Source organism: Amphichorda felina (assembly GCF_050947745.1).
Source record: "Amphichorda felina strain 45539 chromosome Unknown scaffold_7, whole genome shotgun sequence".
Taxonomy (NCBI): Eukaryota; Fungi; Ascomycota; class Sordariomycetes; order Hypocreales; family Bionectriaceae; genus Amphichorda; species Amphichorda felina.
Genome location: NW_028145043.1, coordinates 1,026,157 through 1,045,462, shown reverse-complemented (window position 1 = coordinate 1,045,462; position 19,306 = coordinate 1,026,157). Strand labels below are relative to the sequence as shown.

Genomic DNA, 19,306 nt, shown 5'->3' with positions numbered 1-19,306 from the left:
CTACTCCGTTTGATATTGGTGAAGGTGAAGTCAAAACCCGCAGGGGAAAATATACAAGGAACTTGCAAATTATACAGTGAATGTGATCGGAGTGGACGTCCCCGGGAATTACACAACATATCGATTGTCTTACTCCGTCTCGAGCTCCGCGCCATCCGAATCGGCTCCGATCTTGCCGCTCATCAGTTGCTTCTCGGTGATGTAGAACTGATCCCTCTCGGCAAGGAACTGCTCGTGGAAAAGCTCGAGGTACTTGCCGGGGAGCTGCTCACCCACAGCAACCTTGATCCAGTTCCTCTTGCCGGTCCAGAGATGCTTGATGAAGATGCCAGAGCAGCCAGACTTGCTCTCGAGGAAACCGTTGGCCTCGGTGCAGGGAAGCTCCTGGATATCCTCGGCGTAGTCGTAGCGGATGAAGTTGCCAAAGCCACCCTGGTCAGTGGGGTGACCGGAGCCACCCTGACTGTCACGGTACTCCTTGCACTCGGGGTGAATGGAGTCGTCATCGGGGCACTTCTCCCAGGCGCGGAGGATCTCAAACGTCTTCTTATTGTTCTGGGCAATGATGAATCCGGTGTTGGCGTAGACCTTGCCAAACTTGTCAGAGTTGACTTTGGCAACAGGATCCAGCGCGAGAGACAGGGTGCTCTTGTCCGGGTGGATGTCCCAGTAGTTCATGAGCCACTCGAACGGGAGATCTAGGTGGTGGAAGATGGCGTCGGAGTCGAGGTAGACACAGGCATCGTGCTTCTTAAGAATCTCGGTGATAACGGGGGGCTTCTTCCACGAATTGCGACGGTCCTTGAATTCGTCGATCTCGACATAGTAGTACTTGTAGCCATGGATCTTGGCTAGTAAGGGTCAGCGTGTGCTTTGGTCAGCCTCCACAGCTCCGTGTCCCGCCACGTACCGTAGACCCAGTGGTTCAGCACGCCAGTAGATAGACCGTGGACCTGCGCAGCCCTGTCCCACGACATGAGGTCGGGCCCGAAGATGCCGCCAGACTCGTTGAAGGGCCGGTTGTCGAGGTCGATGATGCAGAGATTTTCACCCAGAGACTTCTTGAAAGACGGCTTTCCGGGAAGCTCGAAGTCGAAGGCGCCATAGAGCTGAAACTTTTTGGCGTCGACCTTGACGCTGGGCTTGTAGACGGTCTCGAGAAAGGTTGCACGGAGGTCATCGTTGGTGAAGGTGGATGGCGACTTGCTGCTGTCTGAGCCGCTGCTTCCTGAGCTGGAACTTCCGGAGTTTCCTGTCTGAGGAGCGGGCGACTTGTTTCTGTATGCGACACGCGCATTTGTCAGCCGTGTTCTTCTTCAACTCTTGCGTCGCGCGTAGAGGCGCGGTGATCGGGGGCGGGTGCGAGAAGGCCCTGTTGGGGGGATACGCGTCAACGTACGAGGAAGAACTGTGCCAGTAGTCCAGGTGGTTGTAGACGAGACCGACGAAGATGAAGAGGAAGATGACGGTCCCCGCAAGGAGGATCGTCGCCTTGTTAGAGCGAGCCTGGGCGCCGAAAATCATGACTGCAGCATATCCTCGTCCCGCGTAGCAGGAGGGGCGTTGGCGATGTACGCAGAAGAGAAGACGGCCAAGAGAAGGAGGTGGAGGTGGAAGGGCGTGGAGAAGCAAAGGCGAAGCTAAAGAATGAATGAACACCAACACGAGAAGGGACAACTGCGCCTCGAACTGTCCGTCACGGCGGCGAAGGTGAAGACGGGATAAGGAGAAATACGGCGGGATAAGGAGAAATACGACGGGAGAGTCCAAGCCAAGGGGGGCGAAGCCGCGAAGGGCCGTGCGGAAGGGGATCCTCAATTGGTCACCCTGGCTTGCCCGTGGGCGATTGGCTGGAATGGCGGTAGCGCCTTGGCAGTGGCCACCTGTAAGATGGGGGCCAGAGTCAGTCGTTGGCTCTAAAGACTGTCGTCAGCCGCTCCACGTCAGACAGCCACACACAGCCAGAGCTAGACCCGTCCACTGAAAACTCCACTGCCTCCCCAGAGGCTCTAGGCGGTGGGTGCTCGCTAAAAAAAAGGCAGCATCACGCCGCCATCATGATAAGTAAGGTGGCAGCCACTCTGGCTCCAATCAGTCGAACCAAACCAACTTCCAGGTTCTGCTTACGGTTAGCGCCACTCCGTTCACTGCCAGCTTCGATATTACTATTAGTCGTTTGAGCCACTGAAGGGCGTGAAGAAACGGCTGGCGCCGCAGCAGATTGTCGTTGTCGTGCGTGTTGTAATCTTACCTGCCGTCTCCGTGCCGTTCAACCGCAGTATCGTACTTCGTAAGCTCTCTTCTCGTATTACGTACGATGCGTACAACAGATAATATAGCAAACCAAAAGAGGGAATGTTATTATTGCCCGCCTGTCCTTCTTCCGAGGACGCATATTATCTCGGGAGCAATCAGCGAACCCTGCTCCTTTGGTAGGCGGTGGTTGTTGTCTGCTGGGTTGAGAGCTGTTCCGTCGGTCAGCTTCAAGGATTGATAAAGGATCCATCTCTACGCAAATTAATCCTTCAACACTTTTTTAGCGTCTCACCAGTGAGTGTGCTTACGCGCCCTGGCACTGAACTTTCGGCCACCTATTATTTATCAATGACAAAGGCGACAACTCGACGACCTGGCCACATTGGAATTTGCTCATGGGGCTTATTATCGGTATCAAACCATGACGTTACTTGCCATTCTCCACACTTTTTGAACCCTTTTCCCCCCTCTAACCCTACGCTGCGTGGAGTACAACAGCACTGAACACTTACTACATCATAGTACTGTGTCACCAGCGATCCTGTCTATTCGTGGTCCCCTTCTTGAGTCTCAGATTCTCATGCATTGCACTATCACAGCCACTCCCACCCGGCACCGATTTTGGGGGCTAGGAGGTTGCAGCCTCTCCATGCCGTGCTAATACATACGTATACTAGTGTACGAACGACTTGCCCTCCTTGCCGCAAAGAGTCCGGTCCCTGTCGTGCTGGGAAATATTATCATCCATGTCGCTACCCCTAACCCCTGCCAAGACTTTTAATCCCATGTAGGTGACCCCTGTCCCAACTCGAAGCAAGCAAACAAATTATCAAGTCAAGGCAAATGATTTTTTCGAGACTGAATCTCTTCAATATAACTACTCGTCGATGCCCTTTATACAAGATGTACGAAGTAGAAGTGAGTCGAACAGAGTATCCCGCACAGAAGCTATGCACCATTCGCTAGGTCTAGCACAAATCTGTTGATCGTGTCAAACCGGTGTTGCAGATCCTCGGGAGTCGGCGTCTCGTGGAACCTGTCTGGTGTTAAACATGGTCATCTCATCCCCGAAAAGCGGCCACTTCTTGTCCTTGCCATGGATAAAATCTAGTAAATTTGTCTGGAACTCACGCGCTAGCCGCACGTCGTCGCCCAAGGGGTCTCCTGCTCGTCGACGTAAGAGTAATCTGGCACAAGCCATAGGGATGGAGTACGTTAGGTCAGGAACCCCTAACCTTAGCCTACCTCTAGCTGCAAGACCTGCCACTGACTACTAGGTAGTTACAAGTGCTGCCTATAACGGGTGGTGTAGTTAGTGCGATACATTAACGTAGTGGCCAGCTGGTGAGAGATGGTGGCCGGATAGCAAACTCCTATATTCTGTATACCAATCCTTGACTTTAGCTACATACCACCCTTAGACCTTTCCCTAGCCACCCGACTTTTGAACAGCCTGATTTGCCTATCGACATGAGTTCTAGTCGTCTGGTAAGCCTCCCTCCATTGTTCTACCCTTTTGTAATGGCCCTCAATCGATTCTGGCGACCACTGTTTTTCCTCATCTGGGCGCATCGAATCCTCCTGCAATGCGCGTTCCAATGCATCCCCACGTCGGTTCATAATGCTAAAATACACGATTCAAATTAGTTTCATTCTATTTCACTCTTAGTGAGATGGTTATACTCTTCACAATACTCCCTGTGCCTATCTGCCAGGCCGTCCAGAAAGATAACATACCCCTCCACTTCAACTAAGGGTTCCTTGCGAATGCGATTGATATGGTCTTCGATTGTCTGGCGGATCTCTTTATGAGCTGATTCAAGATTGTGATACTCCTCATTAAGCTCCTCAAACGATCGAAGGTGAACCTGATAAGAAATATAAGATTAATAAGTCACGTATATAAGAAACACTCCAATGAGAAAATACTCTCACTTACCAATTCTCCCATGTTTTCGTAACAAGTAGTCAATGTAGGAATAATAGTAATAGACGTTTTTCACTTTTATAAGTACGGATAGTAGTAGAACATACATAGATATATATACCTTAGTTCCCGGCAGAAATCGGGTTGGATTACCAACAGAAGAGGGAAATGTGCACTTTACCATGCATTGCTGCCTAAACTTTAGCAATAGCGTCTATAGTGAGGGGTTAGGCGAAGAGTATCAAATCGGAAGCGAGAACTAGACACACACACACACACACACACACACATATATATACGTAATAGTCTGCAGGTAACTCCTAATCAGGGAGAGTTGCCGCTGAGGTGTAGTACTAGGACAGCCTTGGTGAGAATATAGAGGGGGAATAGGGTAACCATGATCGGTAATTTAGCCCATATGTGAACCACTCGTCATCTTCTGAATAAGGAATGGGAATGATGATTCTAGGTTTGAAAACTTGAAGATATAAATCAGTCATATGTAGCCCCCAAAGCAACATAGCTACCATGAAAAAACAATAGGGGCCAATATTGAGGGGTTTTTCTGCATCCAAAGTGCAGAAAGCAATGTATAATTGGAGGAGGAGGCAGCGAATGATGCGTGTTATGGACCAACAGTCAAAGCTATAGGGTGTGGCAACACGTCATTCGGAAATGCAGCAATGTACAAATCCTACAGGCTAATTATCAAAAGTGGGCAGACACGATGTCTGTCCGTGAGGTGAAGTTTCCGTCCAGTGAAGGGCTTGCAAGGCGGACTGTTAATCCCCTGATCTATATCCCTTGGATTTTAGACCCTAGAGGGAATGGGTTGGGAGCTAAAAATGCAGAAGCTTGAATTCTCGGTGGTCCGGCGTCCCGACATCTCTGCCATGATCCACCCGGGAGCATCTAAGACTCGCTTCCTTTGTTTAGTAAGGGTGCCGTCAACATTTGTGAAACCGACGAAAGTCTCGGGCGTGCAACAAGCACACGATTTCAGCCCTTATACGCAATGGCCTCAGTACACTGCACATAGTAGATCTCTAGGAACAACATGTTTCTTTTTACAGTTCCAACAGTTACAATTAGAAGGGTTGGGTTGATAAAGCATGATCTGTGAATAGCCCATACACTCACGAAAACAAAGATATAGATAACAGCGAATATGGCGAAATGTATTACACACCAAGATACGTCATTAGTTGTGCTAAAACCTTACTTGCTTGTTTATTTCGTCAAGCTGCCCCCTCCTATTTTCGCTTCCGGTTTACTACTGTATCGGTAGTTAGCGGACCAATGACTATAAATATTTCAACGTTATCTACCTGCTAATTATACGTATCCCTCTTAAACGTAAGCTCAAGAGACTGCTTTAACTACTTCCCATATTTGTGCAGATGCTCATCATAATATTCCTCTGCATTCTTCCGTCCTAATCGAGCGATGCTAATAGATGAAGCGGGGCTGGCTAAAGGAATTCCATAACGTAGAAACGTATATACGAAAGAATAAAAAAATCTACTAGACCGTAGGATGACCTTCTAATCTAGAAATTCTAGTTAGGCAACTGGTATTTCAGGTAGCGATGACATATAGTGTTAGAGTAGCCCCTGTCTATATAGCCACACCGGCTAGGACGATGGTCCTAGACTACAAGTACGCCGTTACGACAAGCGTAGGTCTCATGCTAAGTCAAAGGGCGGCTGCCCAAGCTGTAAGGTCAAGAGTGTAAAGGTAAAATTCTACATGAGTCTCCAACTTGAAACCAGGACTAGACTGAGTGTTCTCGCAGTGTGATGAGGCCAAGCCGGTGTGTAAGCGGTGTCAGCGTGCCAGATCACCATGCATCTACAATTCGTACGAAGTGATCCAAAGACTCCTAGAAAATCCCTACAAGAACTCACCTCTGTCGCCCTTTGATGCATCTCTCGGCTTGGACCACACGATTTTTCGTGTTGGAACCCCCCTGAAACGTTCTCCTCCGCCACTTCTCCTTTATATTCGACGACTTGACATATTTTGACCCCGAGGAGCCGACCCCCCTTATCTCCCTTGGTATTTCAAGACCGCACTTCATCGATGTCATACTCGCCGTCTCAGCCTTGCACCTCCGCCATCACATAGTATCACCCGCCTCTCACCACGTCGCTGAGCACTTCCAGCAATCTCGCCGTGCATGGATTCTAGGCTGCCCTATCCAAACCTGTCGTCGACCATGCTGGGTCCGACGCCCTACTCCTGACCGCCATGTTTCCCAACCTCCTCACCTTCTCCATCATAGATACCGGGAACGATGATGACTCCGTCGCTAGCTCCTGGGTCTTCAGCGACTCCCCAGACCGCCTATCCTGGTTCTCTCTCCAGCTGGGCTACAAGCCTCTACTCCTCGTCACCAAACCATGGCACGGCAAGGGCACTCTTCTACATTGGATGCTCGCTGCGTCCGACGACGGCAAGCGCGCCTACCACGACGGCCTAGGCTCCCTGCACCGTGTGCCCGCGCATTGGCTGCGGCTCCGTGGCCTGAACCTAGCGGACAAATTGGGCGAGAGCATTTTCCACGAGCCTCTGCGCGTGCTCGCCGAGGTCAGGGTCCTGGAGCCCGTGGCGGCCAACTACTTCCTTCATCTCACGGTGGTGGGGAGCTACGACTTTGAGTTTCGGGATCTGTTAGATGCGGAAAATGGGCGGGCTATGTGGGTGTTTCCGTATTGGCTTGGGCTGTGCTGTCGTTTCGAACACTGGTGGATGCGCAACAGAGTGCGCAGGGACCACCGGGCAAGGTCTGGATGGGGCGCCGCGGGGTGAGACGAAGGAAGGGCTAGAAGGGCAGATGTGGGCGAATCTGATGGATGACCTTGAGACTGTTTTGCTGTGGACAGGAACGTTGAGTGAAGGCAGGGATATACTCAAGGTCTAACTAAATCCACTGCCAGTTAAGGACACAGGCATCATTGCGAGCTAAATACAAAGTTCACATAAATACGCCATGTCGCTCTCTAAACGCCAAGCTGTCTATCCCAAACCACACCAGCCTACCCGTGCTGAGCGCGAATCTGCCGGCACCAGTCGCGTCCCTGGGCGACTTGGTATGCGCAAAGTCGAGGCTCCAGGGCAATCCCAATGATACCCGCAAGGCAGATGCCTGCACTGTCACTGACACTCGCCGCGCTCAAGCTAAACTCCCTGTCTTCAGCCGGGACCTTCTCCAGGATCTCGGCGAAGCTGTTGACATACACAGCGCCTCCTAGGAGGCCCTCCCAAAACACGATGATGAAGACGATGTAGACCGAGGGGATGAAGAAGAAGAGCGAGTGGATTAGAAGGAGGGCTAGATTTCCCACTTGGAGGAGCGATGGGGCATAGAGGTGGTGAATGCGGACAAACAGGGTCGAAGATCGCGAGATGAAGACGCCGAGCTGATACAGAAATCCGTAGAACGGATAGAAGCCGCGGTATTCCTTGAAAGGTGACTCCTCAAGCGGATAGAGAAGCGTAGGGGAAACTCCCTGGTTGATAGTGTACTCGGCAAAGAACACGAAAAACAGGGGCAGCATATAAGGAATCATGAGCGCCTTGGCACGCCGTAGGTTGGTCCCCAGGGAGGGGTGCTCATGTTGGTGGAGGGTTGAGTAAGCTGCCGACATGGTGCCAGATTCTGGGCTGAGCAGGCCAACCGTCGAGTCACGCATGTGTCCGTCCTGGCCCTCATCCAAGTCACTTTCTGGGACCGCCTTGTACTCCTTCCGGCTGGTGGCATCACGCAACGGCCCGCGTGGGAGAATTATGAAAAACCCGACAAACATCACCGCGGGCAGCATCGCCGAGAATAGCAGGCTATCTCTGACGCTGAAATCCCACCACTCTGTCAGGACCACGTACAGACCGGCTCCTACCAAACCCGCCGCGCCCGTTCCAGAGCCCCAGCCAGCCAGACTAGCATGGCCATAGTAGTGCGTCAGGCCTAGAAAGCTTAGCTCTCCACCGCCACTACTCAGACTAGCAAAGCAGACTCCTATCATCTTGACAGCGACGGAATCCTCGGCGGGCGTGAGGGCGATCAAGAGCATGCCAACGGCGGAGAGGGCAATAAAGGCGAGGACGCGGATGTAGTACGGGACACGGTGGATAAAGTACGGCGCGACGAGCTTAGTAGCGAACGACGGCATCACGTCCGCGAGAAGAACGATGCCTTTCGGAAGGTCGCCGACCAGGTCTTGCGCGGCAGAGAGGATAATGACGTAGAGGACATTGTTAATCAGGCCTTGCGAGTGTCAGCACCACGAGACGTCTGTAGGGTGCTAGGGGAAGGCCACGCACCGAATAGCCAGAAGGCGATAACAACCCTCACGTCGGGGTGTCGAAGGTATGCGTTCGCTCGAGCAGTGTAGACCGCCCAGGACGACGAAGGCGTTCCAGGCATTGGCAGCAGGCCAGATGAAGTTGCTCGTCGGTTCGTCATCGTAGCGTCGCAGCGGGGGATTCGTGGCCGATAGTATCGCCAAACATTGCAAGGACACGGCTCGGGGTCAAGGGGCCGTACAACCACTGGTAATATTCGTATCTCTCGGGGAGAGATCAAATGTGACGTTCTGGGGGCAGAGATAAGGGCAATCCCTGATGAGTTGTCCACTGCTGGAACTGAAGATAAAGAGGTCACGCGACAAGCCCACTACCTGGACAGCATGCATAAGACCTACGCTTCCCGCCAACTACCGCGGCAGGCGCCTCCAAGTTCATGCCTGCTCCGCCTAGAACTCACCGCCTGCCTCAAACCTTGCTCCTACAATAACTCAGTCAGAGCATATTACAAGTAAGCTCACTTTTTAGCACGGATACACGATGACACCTATTCTTTACTTTTATAATATTCTTGATTGGTACAATCATTGATCATTCCTCATTTGACCATAAAGCTACATGTCCTCAACGCCGTAAGCCTTCCCATCGTTCAATCGGACACCTGATGCGCCTAGTATCCCTCCGACTCACGACTCGCCTGGATCACACTCTCGGGAGCCACATTGCCCTCAGCAGAGATGCTATCTGGAACCGACTCGGGCGTGTAGTGATTCTCGCCCCTGAACTGGGAGCCACCGACCCCTGGAGCGCGTCGACCGACATTGTGCGTGGCGGCCTCCTGGCCTTTAGTCGCGATGTCGTTGATACTGCCTAGGCCGTCGACCTTGGGCACGTTGGCGGGGACGACGTCGTTGTCGTTCTGGCCGGGCTGCTTCTGGTACGAGTCCTGGAGCTTGTCGAGGGGGCCGCCCTTGCCTTCAAAATGCTCGCCGCGGGTTTGATTACGTCCCATGTTAGATGAGGGATGGTGCTGAATTACTTTGAAGACTTACCGGCCACGGTCATCAAGCACGCCACCCTCGCTAGGCGGGATGCGCTTGTTGAAGCCGGCATTGGTGCTCAGCTCGTCTCCAGTGACAATATTGGCCGAGGGGAACTTCTTCTCCGCGCAGGATTCGACACCAGCATCTGCCAGACCATTATGGCGGTTGTTGCCATAGGCTTGCGGGGTGCTAAGGTCGACCTCAGCCTTGCGAGAGATTTCTTCGTAGTTCGACATGGTGATATGTGTTGGGCAGAGTGTTTCAATGATCAGGTTGGGCGATTGTTTATGATAATGAGGTTAGAGACACTTCTACAAATCATCCCAAACCGTGAAGCAACACTCTTCTTATACCTATCCCGACACATTTTGACTACGCGAGCTTCATGAAGGTCTCACCGACGTCATGGACATGACTTCACTGCGGCACCTTATGATTTCATAGCAGTGCCTCAGCGGAGAAGCCCCGTGGATCTTTCCGAGCTTTCGGAGCATTCAAGGAGGTTGATGGCGGCCCTAGCACGCCCTCCAGGACTGAATCTCGGAGATTTTGGTCCTGGAAATCGAGATCATTCCGACGAAGTGGCTACGAGGCGTCTGAATTCAGGGTCCTCCAGGCCCCACCACCATCCATCCGCCAGTGATGTAATTTGTCGCAGATCCCAGAGGCACCGAAGGCGATGGAAAAGCACGTCATGAGCTTCAATCGCATCTCAAATGGCCATCGGCGTCATTTTACCAAAATTGACATACCCAAGATGGCAGAGAACCGATCCAGGAACCAGCCGTAACTTAATTCCAGCCGCCGGCCTATTCTAGGTCTGATCGCCAGTAAGGCCCGGCAAATCTTCGGGTGAATATATTTTTTGAAGTTGTCGCGAACTCCCGGGTCCTGGGCCTGGTCAGGCTTGGTAATCATCGTGGCTCCTCAACCTTGAAACTATCGTTGTAAAGATCTTGTTTTTTCCTTTTCAAATTCACTCTTTGTAAGACTTAATACTTCTGAAGGAAGCCCCCGAAAACTACTGCCATCGAAATGGCTGGCCAGGACCAAGAGTCGGCCTGCCCGGTCGATCACAAGGCCCGGGAAGCCTGGCTTCAACAAGCCCGCGCCGTCGAAGCCTCCAAGGCCAAATCGCAAAGCCCACCCTCTGCATGCCCTGTAGACCACTCGGGGAAGCCTCAGCCCAAGTCTTGGACTCAGACCCTAACGTCCTACCTCCCGTGGTCATCCCCAGCGACGGCGAGCCCCCAGCCATCAGCGACAGCGTCACCACACCCCGGCCTCGACACAGACCGCGCCGTCTCCAGCATCCCCCGCGCGGCTGGCAACCCCGAAGCCTGCCCCGTTGATCACGGCTCCTCCGCCAACGCGGCGAACCATGAGATCGAGTCGGGCGCCGACGGCTCAGGGAACTGGGTGTACCCTTCGGAGAAGATGTTCTTCGAGGCCATGAAGCGCAAGGGATACGATGCCCGGACGGCCGACATGAAGACGGTTGTCCCGATACACAATGCCGTAAACGAGCGGGCCTGGAAGGAGATTTGCGAGTGGGAGGAGCCATATCTCACCCAGTCCCAGTACGGCATCCGAGCCTTCTTCTCGTCATGCTTGCGCCAGCTAACCATTGGTCCACAGGTGCGGCGGGCCCAAACTCGAGTCCTTCGCCAACAAAATGAACCGCATGACACCCACCGCCCGTGTCAAGACGCTTCTCGGATACACTCCCCCCTTTGATCGCCACGACTGGGTCATTGACCGTTGCGGCACGCGCGTTGAGTACGTGATCGACTTCTACACCGGGCGCCCGGGCGGCAAGGCGGGCCCCAGCTTCTATCTGGACGTGCGGCCGAAGCTGAATACTTGGGAAGGCGTCAAGATGCGTGCCATGCGGTGGACGGGTCTGGGCTGAATACGACCCGATAAACATTGTACAAGTATGGAGTGTATGATATCATGGGAGCGGCGTTATGGCAACTTCACAGCCAGGAATTGGGATAGAATCTCGTGTGTGCCTGTAATTGAGCAAAATTCCGAATACTAAGGCTCGTCTAATTCATAACTCGTGCCACGACCGCAAAGCAAGTGGTTGCATCATACCCGCCGTTTCCCGCTATGGAATCCAGTACCATTGGCCTCGTTGTAGCTCACTCATCCTTGCGGGCAGCAGGCTGGACACGAACTCGCACCGGCGGTCCCGTCTCAAAGGCCTGGGACGAAATGTCCCATCCCAGCATCTCCATCTTTCCCCACAAATTGCCGTCGCAGTATCTCTTGTTAGATACGATGGGCTTGACACCATCCTCGGAGGCAGCACTGCGGCTGTCTGAGTAACTGTCCCTATCTTGCATCATCCAGGCAACCTCCATGGACAAGAACCAGGCCGTGATGACATGGGAAGGTTCTGCGCCATCCCAGAGCAAGATGCGAATGGTCGTAAAACCATTATTGAGGCGCCTGCTGAGGAACAAGGTGTGCATAGTACCGTCGACGATAAAGGGCTTGGTGTTTCCTGCGGGGAACTCCCGGGCATGCTGGTAACCCTCAGCAAACTCGATACGGGCCACCCTCTGGCCCTGTTTGTTCGGAACCACGGGGTCCCAGAACAGAATGTTCTCTTTCCTGGCAACCTCCCTGGGCGACAGGACTTTGCCCGTCTCCAAGTACTCATGGAAGAGGATGGTAGCGCGCTGGCGATTGAGAGTTGTCATGTGAACGCTGTAGACACCAGCGTAGTTGACCCAGAGATGTCCAAAGACCAGGGCCGTCATCAGGCACACGACACTCCTGTGGCCCTCGACGTACTTCACAACCAGTGTGCCAACCAGCAGTCCGACCAGACCGACTGCAGTTTCCTGGCTTGCCTCCTTGGCGTTCAGCTCGGCAAGGTTGTCATGCTTTGCAAAGTGCACGCTGAGAGCGGCCTTGCTCGCTCCGGCTGCCACCCCACAGAGGGCGCGGAGAGCCTCGCCGACGCCCAGGGCGACAACCTTACCCCAGGGACCAAAGTATGGGCTGTAGAGCTCCATGAAGAAGGCCGTATCGTTGAAGACGTCAGCCAGGAAGCGGTAGCGCTTGGCATCGGGTTCAATGCGGAGGCCAAAGCGATGGGCAAAAACAATGGTCGCGATGCGGGACATGGCGTCCTTGAGGATTGTCAACAGCATAGCAAATGTAGCGGAGGAGTTCGCATCTCCGACTCCGAGTCCCTCAAGCAGAGCTCGGCTCGCTAGAAGGGAGGTGATGGTCGAGAAGAAGGCCTGAAGAGAGTCGTAGGTCTGGTAGGCCAGGTAATCATCAGACACGGAATGCGGGAATCCGACCGGGAGGAAGGAATCAAAGATCGCCTGGCGCCATCCACGCAAGGACCTGAAAATCAAGTTGTTCGATTCGTTCTGACTGTGAGCCTGAACCGCTGTTAGCATGAGACTACTTTGGTCAGTCGGGCTGTAGGGATTACAGGAATGATGCGGTTGTCCGTAGTATGTAGCCATCGCTGCTGGATATTACCGGTCTTGTCGCATTCAAAAACCTCGACATCATTTTCTCCGGAAAGGAGCTCAGCGATGCCCTCAGAATCAGCGTTGATAGTCCAATCTCCATTAGACGGAGGGACTGGGCTAGTGACGCTCATGGCCGCGGAACGAGTTGCAGCGTGCAGCCCCAGTAATTCAAAAGGCCACAAGAGAAATTTGATATCAAGCAGATCAAATTTGCAGCCGTTTGAAGGGATGTTTTTGTTTTAGTGAGGTGTTGAGGGAGAAGTTCCGGGAGGGTGAGGTGATGAAGAGGTGAAGTTGAAGTTGGGAGATGCAGCTCAACCAGTGACTTTAATGTGCGCCAGAGCAGTGTTCTACGTATTGTTGCACAACTCCACGTAATACCAGGTAAACGAGTGAATGCAACACACTTTTCATTCATTTTTCGTAAATCATGTCCAAAAATGATCTGTTTCTATCCGCTGAGCGCTACCATGGCTTTTTTCATCCAGCCATCCCTTCCATTATCGCTTCACAGCCTGACCATCCTCCGCGATCAGAAACTCGTCCGTCTTCTCAGGGCCCTCACCAACACCAGTCTGGATCACCCGGCCAACGCCATCCTTGAGGATGCTAGAAATATTCTCGGGCAGCTCCACGCTCGACTTGGCCCCGGCAGCAGTAGTCTTCCATCCTCCCACACCATTAAGGAACTTGTAGAAGGCGCCAACAACGGTCGCCTCATCCTCTTCAAGGAAGTAGATAACGCAGTTTGGCCCAGCATCGTAGGTGTAGGCAGCAATGGTCTTGCCCGCCTGGGCATTAATGGCCTCCACCGCGCGGATGGCGGCCCTCGACGCATCGTTCATGTAAAAGATGGGCGGGTACGTATCGGCGGCGCAGGCATGGAACGAGTTGGACTCGCGCATGGTGACCTCGGCGAACTTGGGGAAGTCCTTGTTCTTGATGGCCTCCTCCATGAGGATCATGTTGGCGGGCACGACCTGGGATATCCGCTGCTGGAACAGACCCGAGGTGGCCACGGTCTGCTGCATGCCAGAGGTGGACGGCACGTCCTTCTTAGCGGCGTTGACAACCAAGATGAGGGCGCGCATCTCGGGCCAGTGACTGGCCGGAGCAATAAGATCGGCCTTGGAGTCGGTACCGTCGTCCTTATCACCCATCCTCCAGGCAACATATCCGCCGAACAGGCTTCGGCACGCCGAGCCAGATCCTTGACGGGCAATGAGGGAGAGGTCGGACGGAGAGTCGGGAAGCTCATAGAGGTTCGCAATAGCCCTAACGAGAGCGGCAAAACCAGCGGCCGAGGAGGCCAGGCCAGCCGCAGTAGGGAAGTTGTTCTCGGAGACGATCTTCAGAGGCAGCGTAGACAGCTTGGGGAGGGACGAGTCGGTGGCCTCAAGGGCAGCACGCCTGGCACGGAGCTCGCGGAAGCAGGCCTGGGTTCGGGCGCCAGAGATGTCGGAAGCCTGTCCATTGAGGGTCAGGCTGTCGCCGTCGGTGTAGATCGCGGAGCAGGAGGCGGTGGTCAGGGTGCGGAGGTCGGCCTGGGACAGGGTGACGGAGATGGAGCTATTGGTGGGCAGGTTGAGCTTCGGGTCGCGTTTACCCCAGTACCTGGAGCAGATTAGTCGCCAATCACGATAGCCTGGGTCTTCGAGCATACTTGACGACCGCAATGTTGACTGGCGCCGTGGTGCTGGCGCGATAGACCTGGTTGTCCGCCATTTCGATGCGGGGTGGAGGGGGTATCTTCTGTGCGCCGAGAGAGCAATAGGAGTCGCTGACTGCGAGCAAGTGGAGTGAATTCAAAGATGGATGCAAGGCTTCGGCAGACGTCAATCGTGGGATTAATCAAGAGTCAAGAAGGGATACTAGCAGCTTGCAATGCTCGGTGGAAATTGAGATGGGAATCGTAAGGTGGGGAAGTAAATAAGTCGCCGAATGTTTTACGCCAAGATGGATGGCTTGACCACCAGCGCCCAGAACTAAGAACGGTTTAGTGCGGGGCAAATTGGTCCCTGATGACCCTCAGTCCACCCTGTATTACATACCCTTACTACTGAGTACGTACGGAGTACTCGTATAAGGACCAGTACGCAAATACTGGTAATCACGACCATCGAAGGTCAATTACTATTTGCATATTGGGTTCTGTATTTCCATCCATCTCCTGCAATCAATACCTTTTTTTTTCTCCAGCGGTGAGATATGAAATCACTTGTATTGATTACTTTGTTGGTTGCAGGATTAGCTTTGGGCTGTCGAGCATGGCCTATAAGCATAATGAAACGATACTCGGGTGCCTCTAGGTGGGTAATACTAAAGGTCAGTATCTAAAATAAATATAATAAAAGAGAATAGTTTGTATTATTTCATTAATGAATGATGTCCATGCCATCTTTACAACGTTCATCGTCGCAATATCAAATCCCCAAGAGGAATACCCCTATAATACATCATTCCTCTCAGTTACCCAATATCCTGGCGCATGCGGTATTTACAATTATCCGCCTGGTCAAGCTCCGACTCTTCAATGTCGAGTTCCTCCATGGCACCATTGCCACCATCACCCAGGCCATCTGCGAAGAATTCGGACAGGCTAAGGCCGCCTTCTGAGCTAGAGGCTCGATTGTCAGGCCCAAAGAAGTCCGCGAGGGCTGGGTGTGGCAACTCATCACTGTGTCAGTGCTCGCTATAGCTGCGGTCGATTCGTTTTGCATCGAACTCGCTGAAGTCTGAGCGGCGATGGAGGAGAAAATCCTCGCCGACAGGGATGAAACGGTAGACCGAGAAGCAAGGACTGACCACCTTGATGTTTGTGATCCCGAGCTCGCGCCCAAACACATCGACCACCACACGATCTTTTTCGTCCACAATGAACTTCTTCATGGCCTTTAAGAGCCTTTTGAACTAGACTTTCTAGTTACAAGTCTAGTTCCGGCAATACCCTTAGCTATAATCGTATGAAAGTTCATAGAGATAAGAGAGGGTCGGATGTCTAAGACTAACAAAGAATTGATTACATTTCTTATGCGGCTATATTTGATAATCACTAGCTACCTCGTAATATCCGCTAGAGAGCGAGGTCCTAATACTTTTTAGTAGCCGAGTCACGCCCCGGGATAACGCTAGACTACCTTAGAAGAACTAGTATACACTATATATAGAGCCTAATATAATAATAATAATAATACTTACTAGAGAAGAGTCATTGTAAACTTAAACTAAGTTTTATTGTTATCTTTGAGTTTTAAGGTCAGTTTATATAGCTTATAGTAGATAATATTTTGATTATTTAGACCTTTCGCATAGATATTAAGATAATAGTCCTCGACTGTCTAGTCCTATAAGAGCCATTACGTATATATCTCTAAATCTAACAACGGTTTCCTTAAATTATTAATATCTTACTCTATTAGCCCGACCGATGCTATGCGGTCCTGTATATAAAAGCCATAGTATTGGTAAGGCAATTTACTAGATAAAGACGAATGATAAGGATACTAAAGCATTTCTTAGCATTATCATTGCCAGCTACCATCGTTTCGCTGTTATATCAGTTAGATTTGCAATGTGGAAAAAGACTTTAGCCCGTAGACTACTATAACTATCACGAGATTACCGAAACATCTGTTCAATTTCTTTCTTACTAGCCAGAACCATCCAGAGAAACCTTTAAATCAGCCTTCATCAAATCTTTCTCATTTAGCAATTCCACTAAATGTTGAATCTCCTCCTGAAAGCGCATAATATAGGCAGTCATCGCTGGTATCTGCCTCACTCAGCTCCTTCATCCACTCGTTGAGGCTGCGTCGCAAACCGGCGATGGTTTCTTCGAGCTGCTCACTATTGCTTCGTACCAGAGGTCTGCATTGTCCACATACAATATACCTGGTGATGGGCGGCCTCCCTTTGTTTCCGTCTTCCATGTATAACATTAAACATTGTCCTTGGTCTCATTCTCTGACATCTTTCACCTCCCTCAAAAGAGACGTGCAATTCTTGCAGTATTCTTGAACTTGGGTCACCACACACATCGTTCCCGATCGGTTCCGCCGAGGGATGTCACGATGGGAAGTACAGAAAGTAGCCTAGAAACAGTTTTTGGGAGTGAATTTAAACAGAAGCTCCTATATTTACTGCTAGACCGCAGCCTTCGATGATATTGTCTTCCAAGTGGAGTAAAAATATTAAGCGAAGAGCGTATATGACCTTGGATGGAAATCCCAGGCTCCTCCTAGTGCTTGCGAATTCGTGCCAGAATCAAAGTTGAGCCATTTCCCTCATACCTCAAGAACAATCTCTAATACATCGCGACCCCACTCAAAGTGCTCAGGTGGTTGTGAGGGTGTGGCTAAACATTGCACTTCACAATCCGACGAATCCTCAGCTAGGTAGGTACATGTGCGGAAGATGGCCGAGGGGAAGGTGACTCCAAGCGATAAATCAGCCCTTCTAGCACAGTTTAGGCTCCGAAGCAGGCTTAGGTACCCACCCATATAGGGTAACTAGTTGAGCCACAGCGCCAAGTAGTCCTCCTGCATTTGTGGAAGTCCGACATCGAGATAACTTGTTTCTTGACTTGGAGAAAGGACCCCGAAGGTTACTAGTGCGGCGGCTCCAATAGATCAAAAGGCTAGGAGAGGAGCTACTACTTATTATACCAACTAGACAGTTCGTGAGTGTATGGAGTTTTATCAGTACTACCCAGTACCTAATGTGGTGAGTTCATCAAAGAGGTATTCGTATATGCATCGTGAATTCACGTCCCTAGGTAGCCAATGATGGCATATCATCGTCGCAGCTCCCCCGCCCTGCGTTTCTCTGGTGGCCATCGTCGCGCCGCAGATGTATTATATCCATTTCCCCGCCCTAGCCTGTTCTTGCTGCCAACTTCTCAACTTGCCATCCCCGCCAGATGATTAATTATATTGTGTTAGGTGGTGGATGCCCGCGTTCATTGCTGTTGACGAATCAGGGCCACGGGCGTGCACCTTATAGGAGAGGAAAATTCGAACCCTGCAAGACTAGAGGTTCATTTTTTATGTACATAAGAAGGATCATGTGATTAAAGCCCACATGGTCATTCTTTTATTATCAATTTAAATTTTATTGCCCATCTTGCCTACACAGACTTGTTGCCCCGTGAGCCGCGACCTTCGGGTCCATCCGGCTATCCGGCCATCTGGCTGGAGATACGGCCTATTACGGCGACTGGTCGTATGCGACGACCAGCCGCACGAGCACTATTACATCCAACCCCACCACCCAAACCACCAATATCTTCTTTGCGATAGTTGGCGCTGTGGTGTTGGCCTCTGGGCTCTGGGCCCGCCTATGTGCTACAAGTACTACTACTATGTATGTACGCAGTCTGGTTGTCCCACTTATAAAACCCCTAACGACGACCTTAATCTGTGGGTCCCGTGTGTGTGTATCCGTACTCGTACGCCATACATGTGCAGACCAGTCTCGTCTCCCTCCAACTCATGATGAAGTATGATGACTCAGTCTGCAAAATTATTCACACCCAAAGATGGGGTTGAGCAGGTGGTTTGATTACGTCAGATTGCCAAGCAAAAGTCGGCTTCGACGAGGACTCGACCCCATTTAAGTCCCTTGACTCCTGGAACACCCGTGCAGCTATCGCGACTGGACAGACTTGCAACGTGCATTCGCGCCATACGATACTTCGTTCTGTTTCGGGTAACATCCGGGCCGCATTATACAGATACGAAACCCCTTGAAGGTGTAATAGGGGCACCATTCCCTAGAGCAAGTTAGAAACATTCTAACGGCTCAGCTTTTTGGCCTACAATGGGCTTCAACCCGACGTGATGCCTAGAAAGGTAAGGGGGTGAGCAGCTCTCAGTCTATCCTAGCAGTCCCCGTCTCACCGCCATAAATTACAGTTCAAGACTCCAGCATCAACCGCTCAGAACCGTGAAAGCCAGCGGCAGTCGCGAGCCCGACGCAGAGAATTGGTCGACGATCTGAGGAGGCGATTAAATGAATACGAGCGCCATGGGGCGGCTGCTTCCTTGGAGATGCAAGCGGCAGCCAGGGCCGTAAATGCCCAGAACAGGCATCTCAGGGCTCTTCTTGAGATGCACGGTGTTTCTTCCGACCAAGTCGACCGATACCTTGCTAATGTGTGTCCTACTCCCGAGGGGTCTGATAGTGCCACTAGAGCAAAGTGGTATGATTGGCAACCTCCTGAACAATATGGAGAGGTTCCCGAATTAACACCGGACGGCCAACATCAACAACAG

General features: G+C 51.8%; 7 protein-coding genes across 7 annotated transcripts; 2 read left to right on the top strand and 5 right to left on the bottom strand.

The window, feature by feature from the left end:
- Positions 1–129: 129 nt before the first annotated feature.
- ACO1O0_007126 (uncharacterized protein) lies at positions 130–1,524 on the bottom strand (the record flags this gene model as incomplete). The annotated part of the gene is made up of 3 exons (XM_083196501.1): positions 130–851; positions 911–1,278; positions 1,400–1,524. The coding sequence occupies 3 exons, from the start codon at positions 1,522–1,524 to the stop codon at positions 130–132; spliced, it is 1,215 nt and encodes a 404-aa protein (XP_083047709.1).
- A 4,909-nt stretch (positions 1,525–6,433) lies between these two features.
- On the top strand, positions 6,434–7,081 carry ACO1O0_007125 (uncharacterized protein; the record flags this gene model as incomplete). Its single annotated transcript, XM_083196500.1, has 2 exons — positions 6,434–6,855; positions 7,069–7,081. The coding sequence occupies 2 exons, from the start codon at positions 6,434–6,436 to the stop codon at positions 7,079–7,081; spliced, it is 435 nt and encodes a 144-aa protein (XP_083047708.1).
- Positions 7,082–7,221: 140 nt separating this feature from the next.
- Positions 7,222–8,648, bottom strand: BTN1 (batten's disease protein Cln3; the record flags this gene model as incomplete). The annotated part of the gene is made up of 2 exons (XM_083196499.1): positions 7,222–8,450; positions 8,507–8,648. 2 exons carry the CDS (start codon positions 8,646–8,648, stop codon positions 7,222–7,224), a joined length of 1,371 nt encoding a protein of 456 aa, XP_083047707.1.
- Positions 8,649–9,158: 510 nt separating this feature from the next.
- Positions 9,159–9,767, bottom strand: ACO1O0_007123 (uncharacterized protein; the record flags this gene model as incomplete). The annotated part of the gene is made up of 2 exons (XM_083196498.1): positions 9,159–9,463; positions 9,548–9,767. 2 exons carry the CDS (start codon positions 9,765–9,767, stop codon positions 9,159–9,161), a joined length of 525 nt encoding a protein of 174 aa, XP_083047706.1.
- Positions 9,768–10,566: 799 nt separating this feature from the next.
- Positions 10,567–11,443, top strand: CYT2 (cytochrome c1 heme lyase CYT2; the record flags this gene model as incomplete). Its single annotated transcript, XM_083196497.1, has 2 exons — positions 10,567–11,111; positions 11,170–11,443. 2 exons carry the CDS (start codon positions 10,567–10,569, stop codon positions 11,441–11,443), a joined length of 819 nt encoding a protein of 272 aa, XP_083047705.1.
- A 235-nt stretch (positions 11,444–11,678) lies between these two features.
- ACO1O0_007121 (uncharacterized protein) lies at positions 11,679–13,165 on the bottom strand (the record flags this gene model as incomplete). The annotated part of the gene is made up of 2 exons (XM_083196496.1): positions 11,679–12,938; positions 12,992–13,165. The coding sequence occupies 2 exons, from the start codon at positions 13,163–13,165 to the stop codon at positions 11,679–11,681; spliced, it is 1,434 nt and encodes a 477-aa protein (XP_083047704.1).
- Positions 13,166–13,534: 369 nt separating this feature from the next.
- On the bottom strand, positions 13,535–14,759 carry MVD1 (diphosphomevalonate decarboxylase MVD1; the record flags this gene model as incomplete). Its single annotated transcript, XM_083196495.1, has 2 exons — positions 13,535–14,648; positions 14,698–14,759. The coding sequence occupies 2 exons, from the start codon at positions 14,757–14,759 to the stop codon at positions 13,535–13,537; spliced, it is 1,176 nt and encodes a 391-aa protein (XP_083047703.1).
- Positions 14,760–19,306: the final 4,547 nt, after the last annotated feature.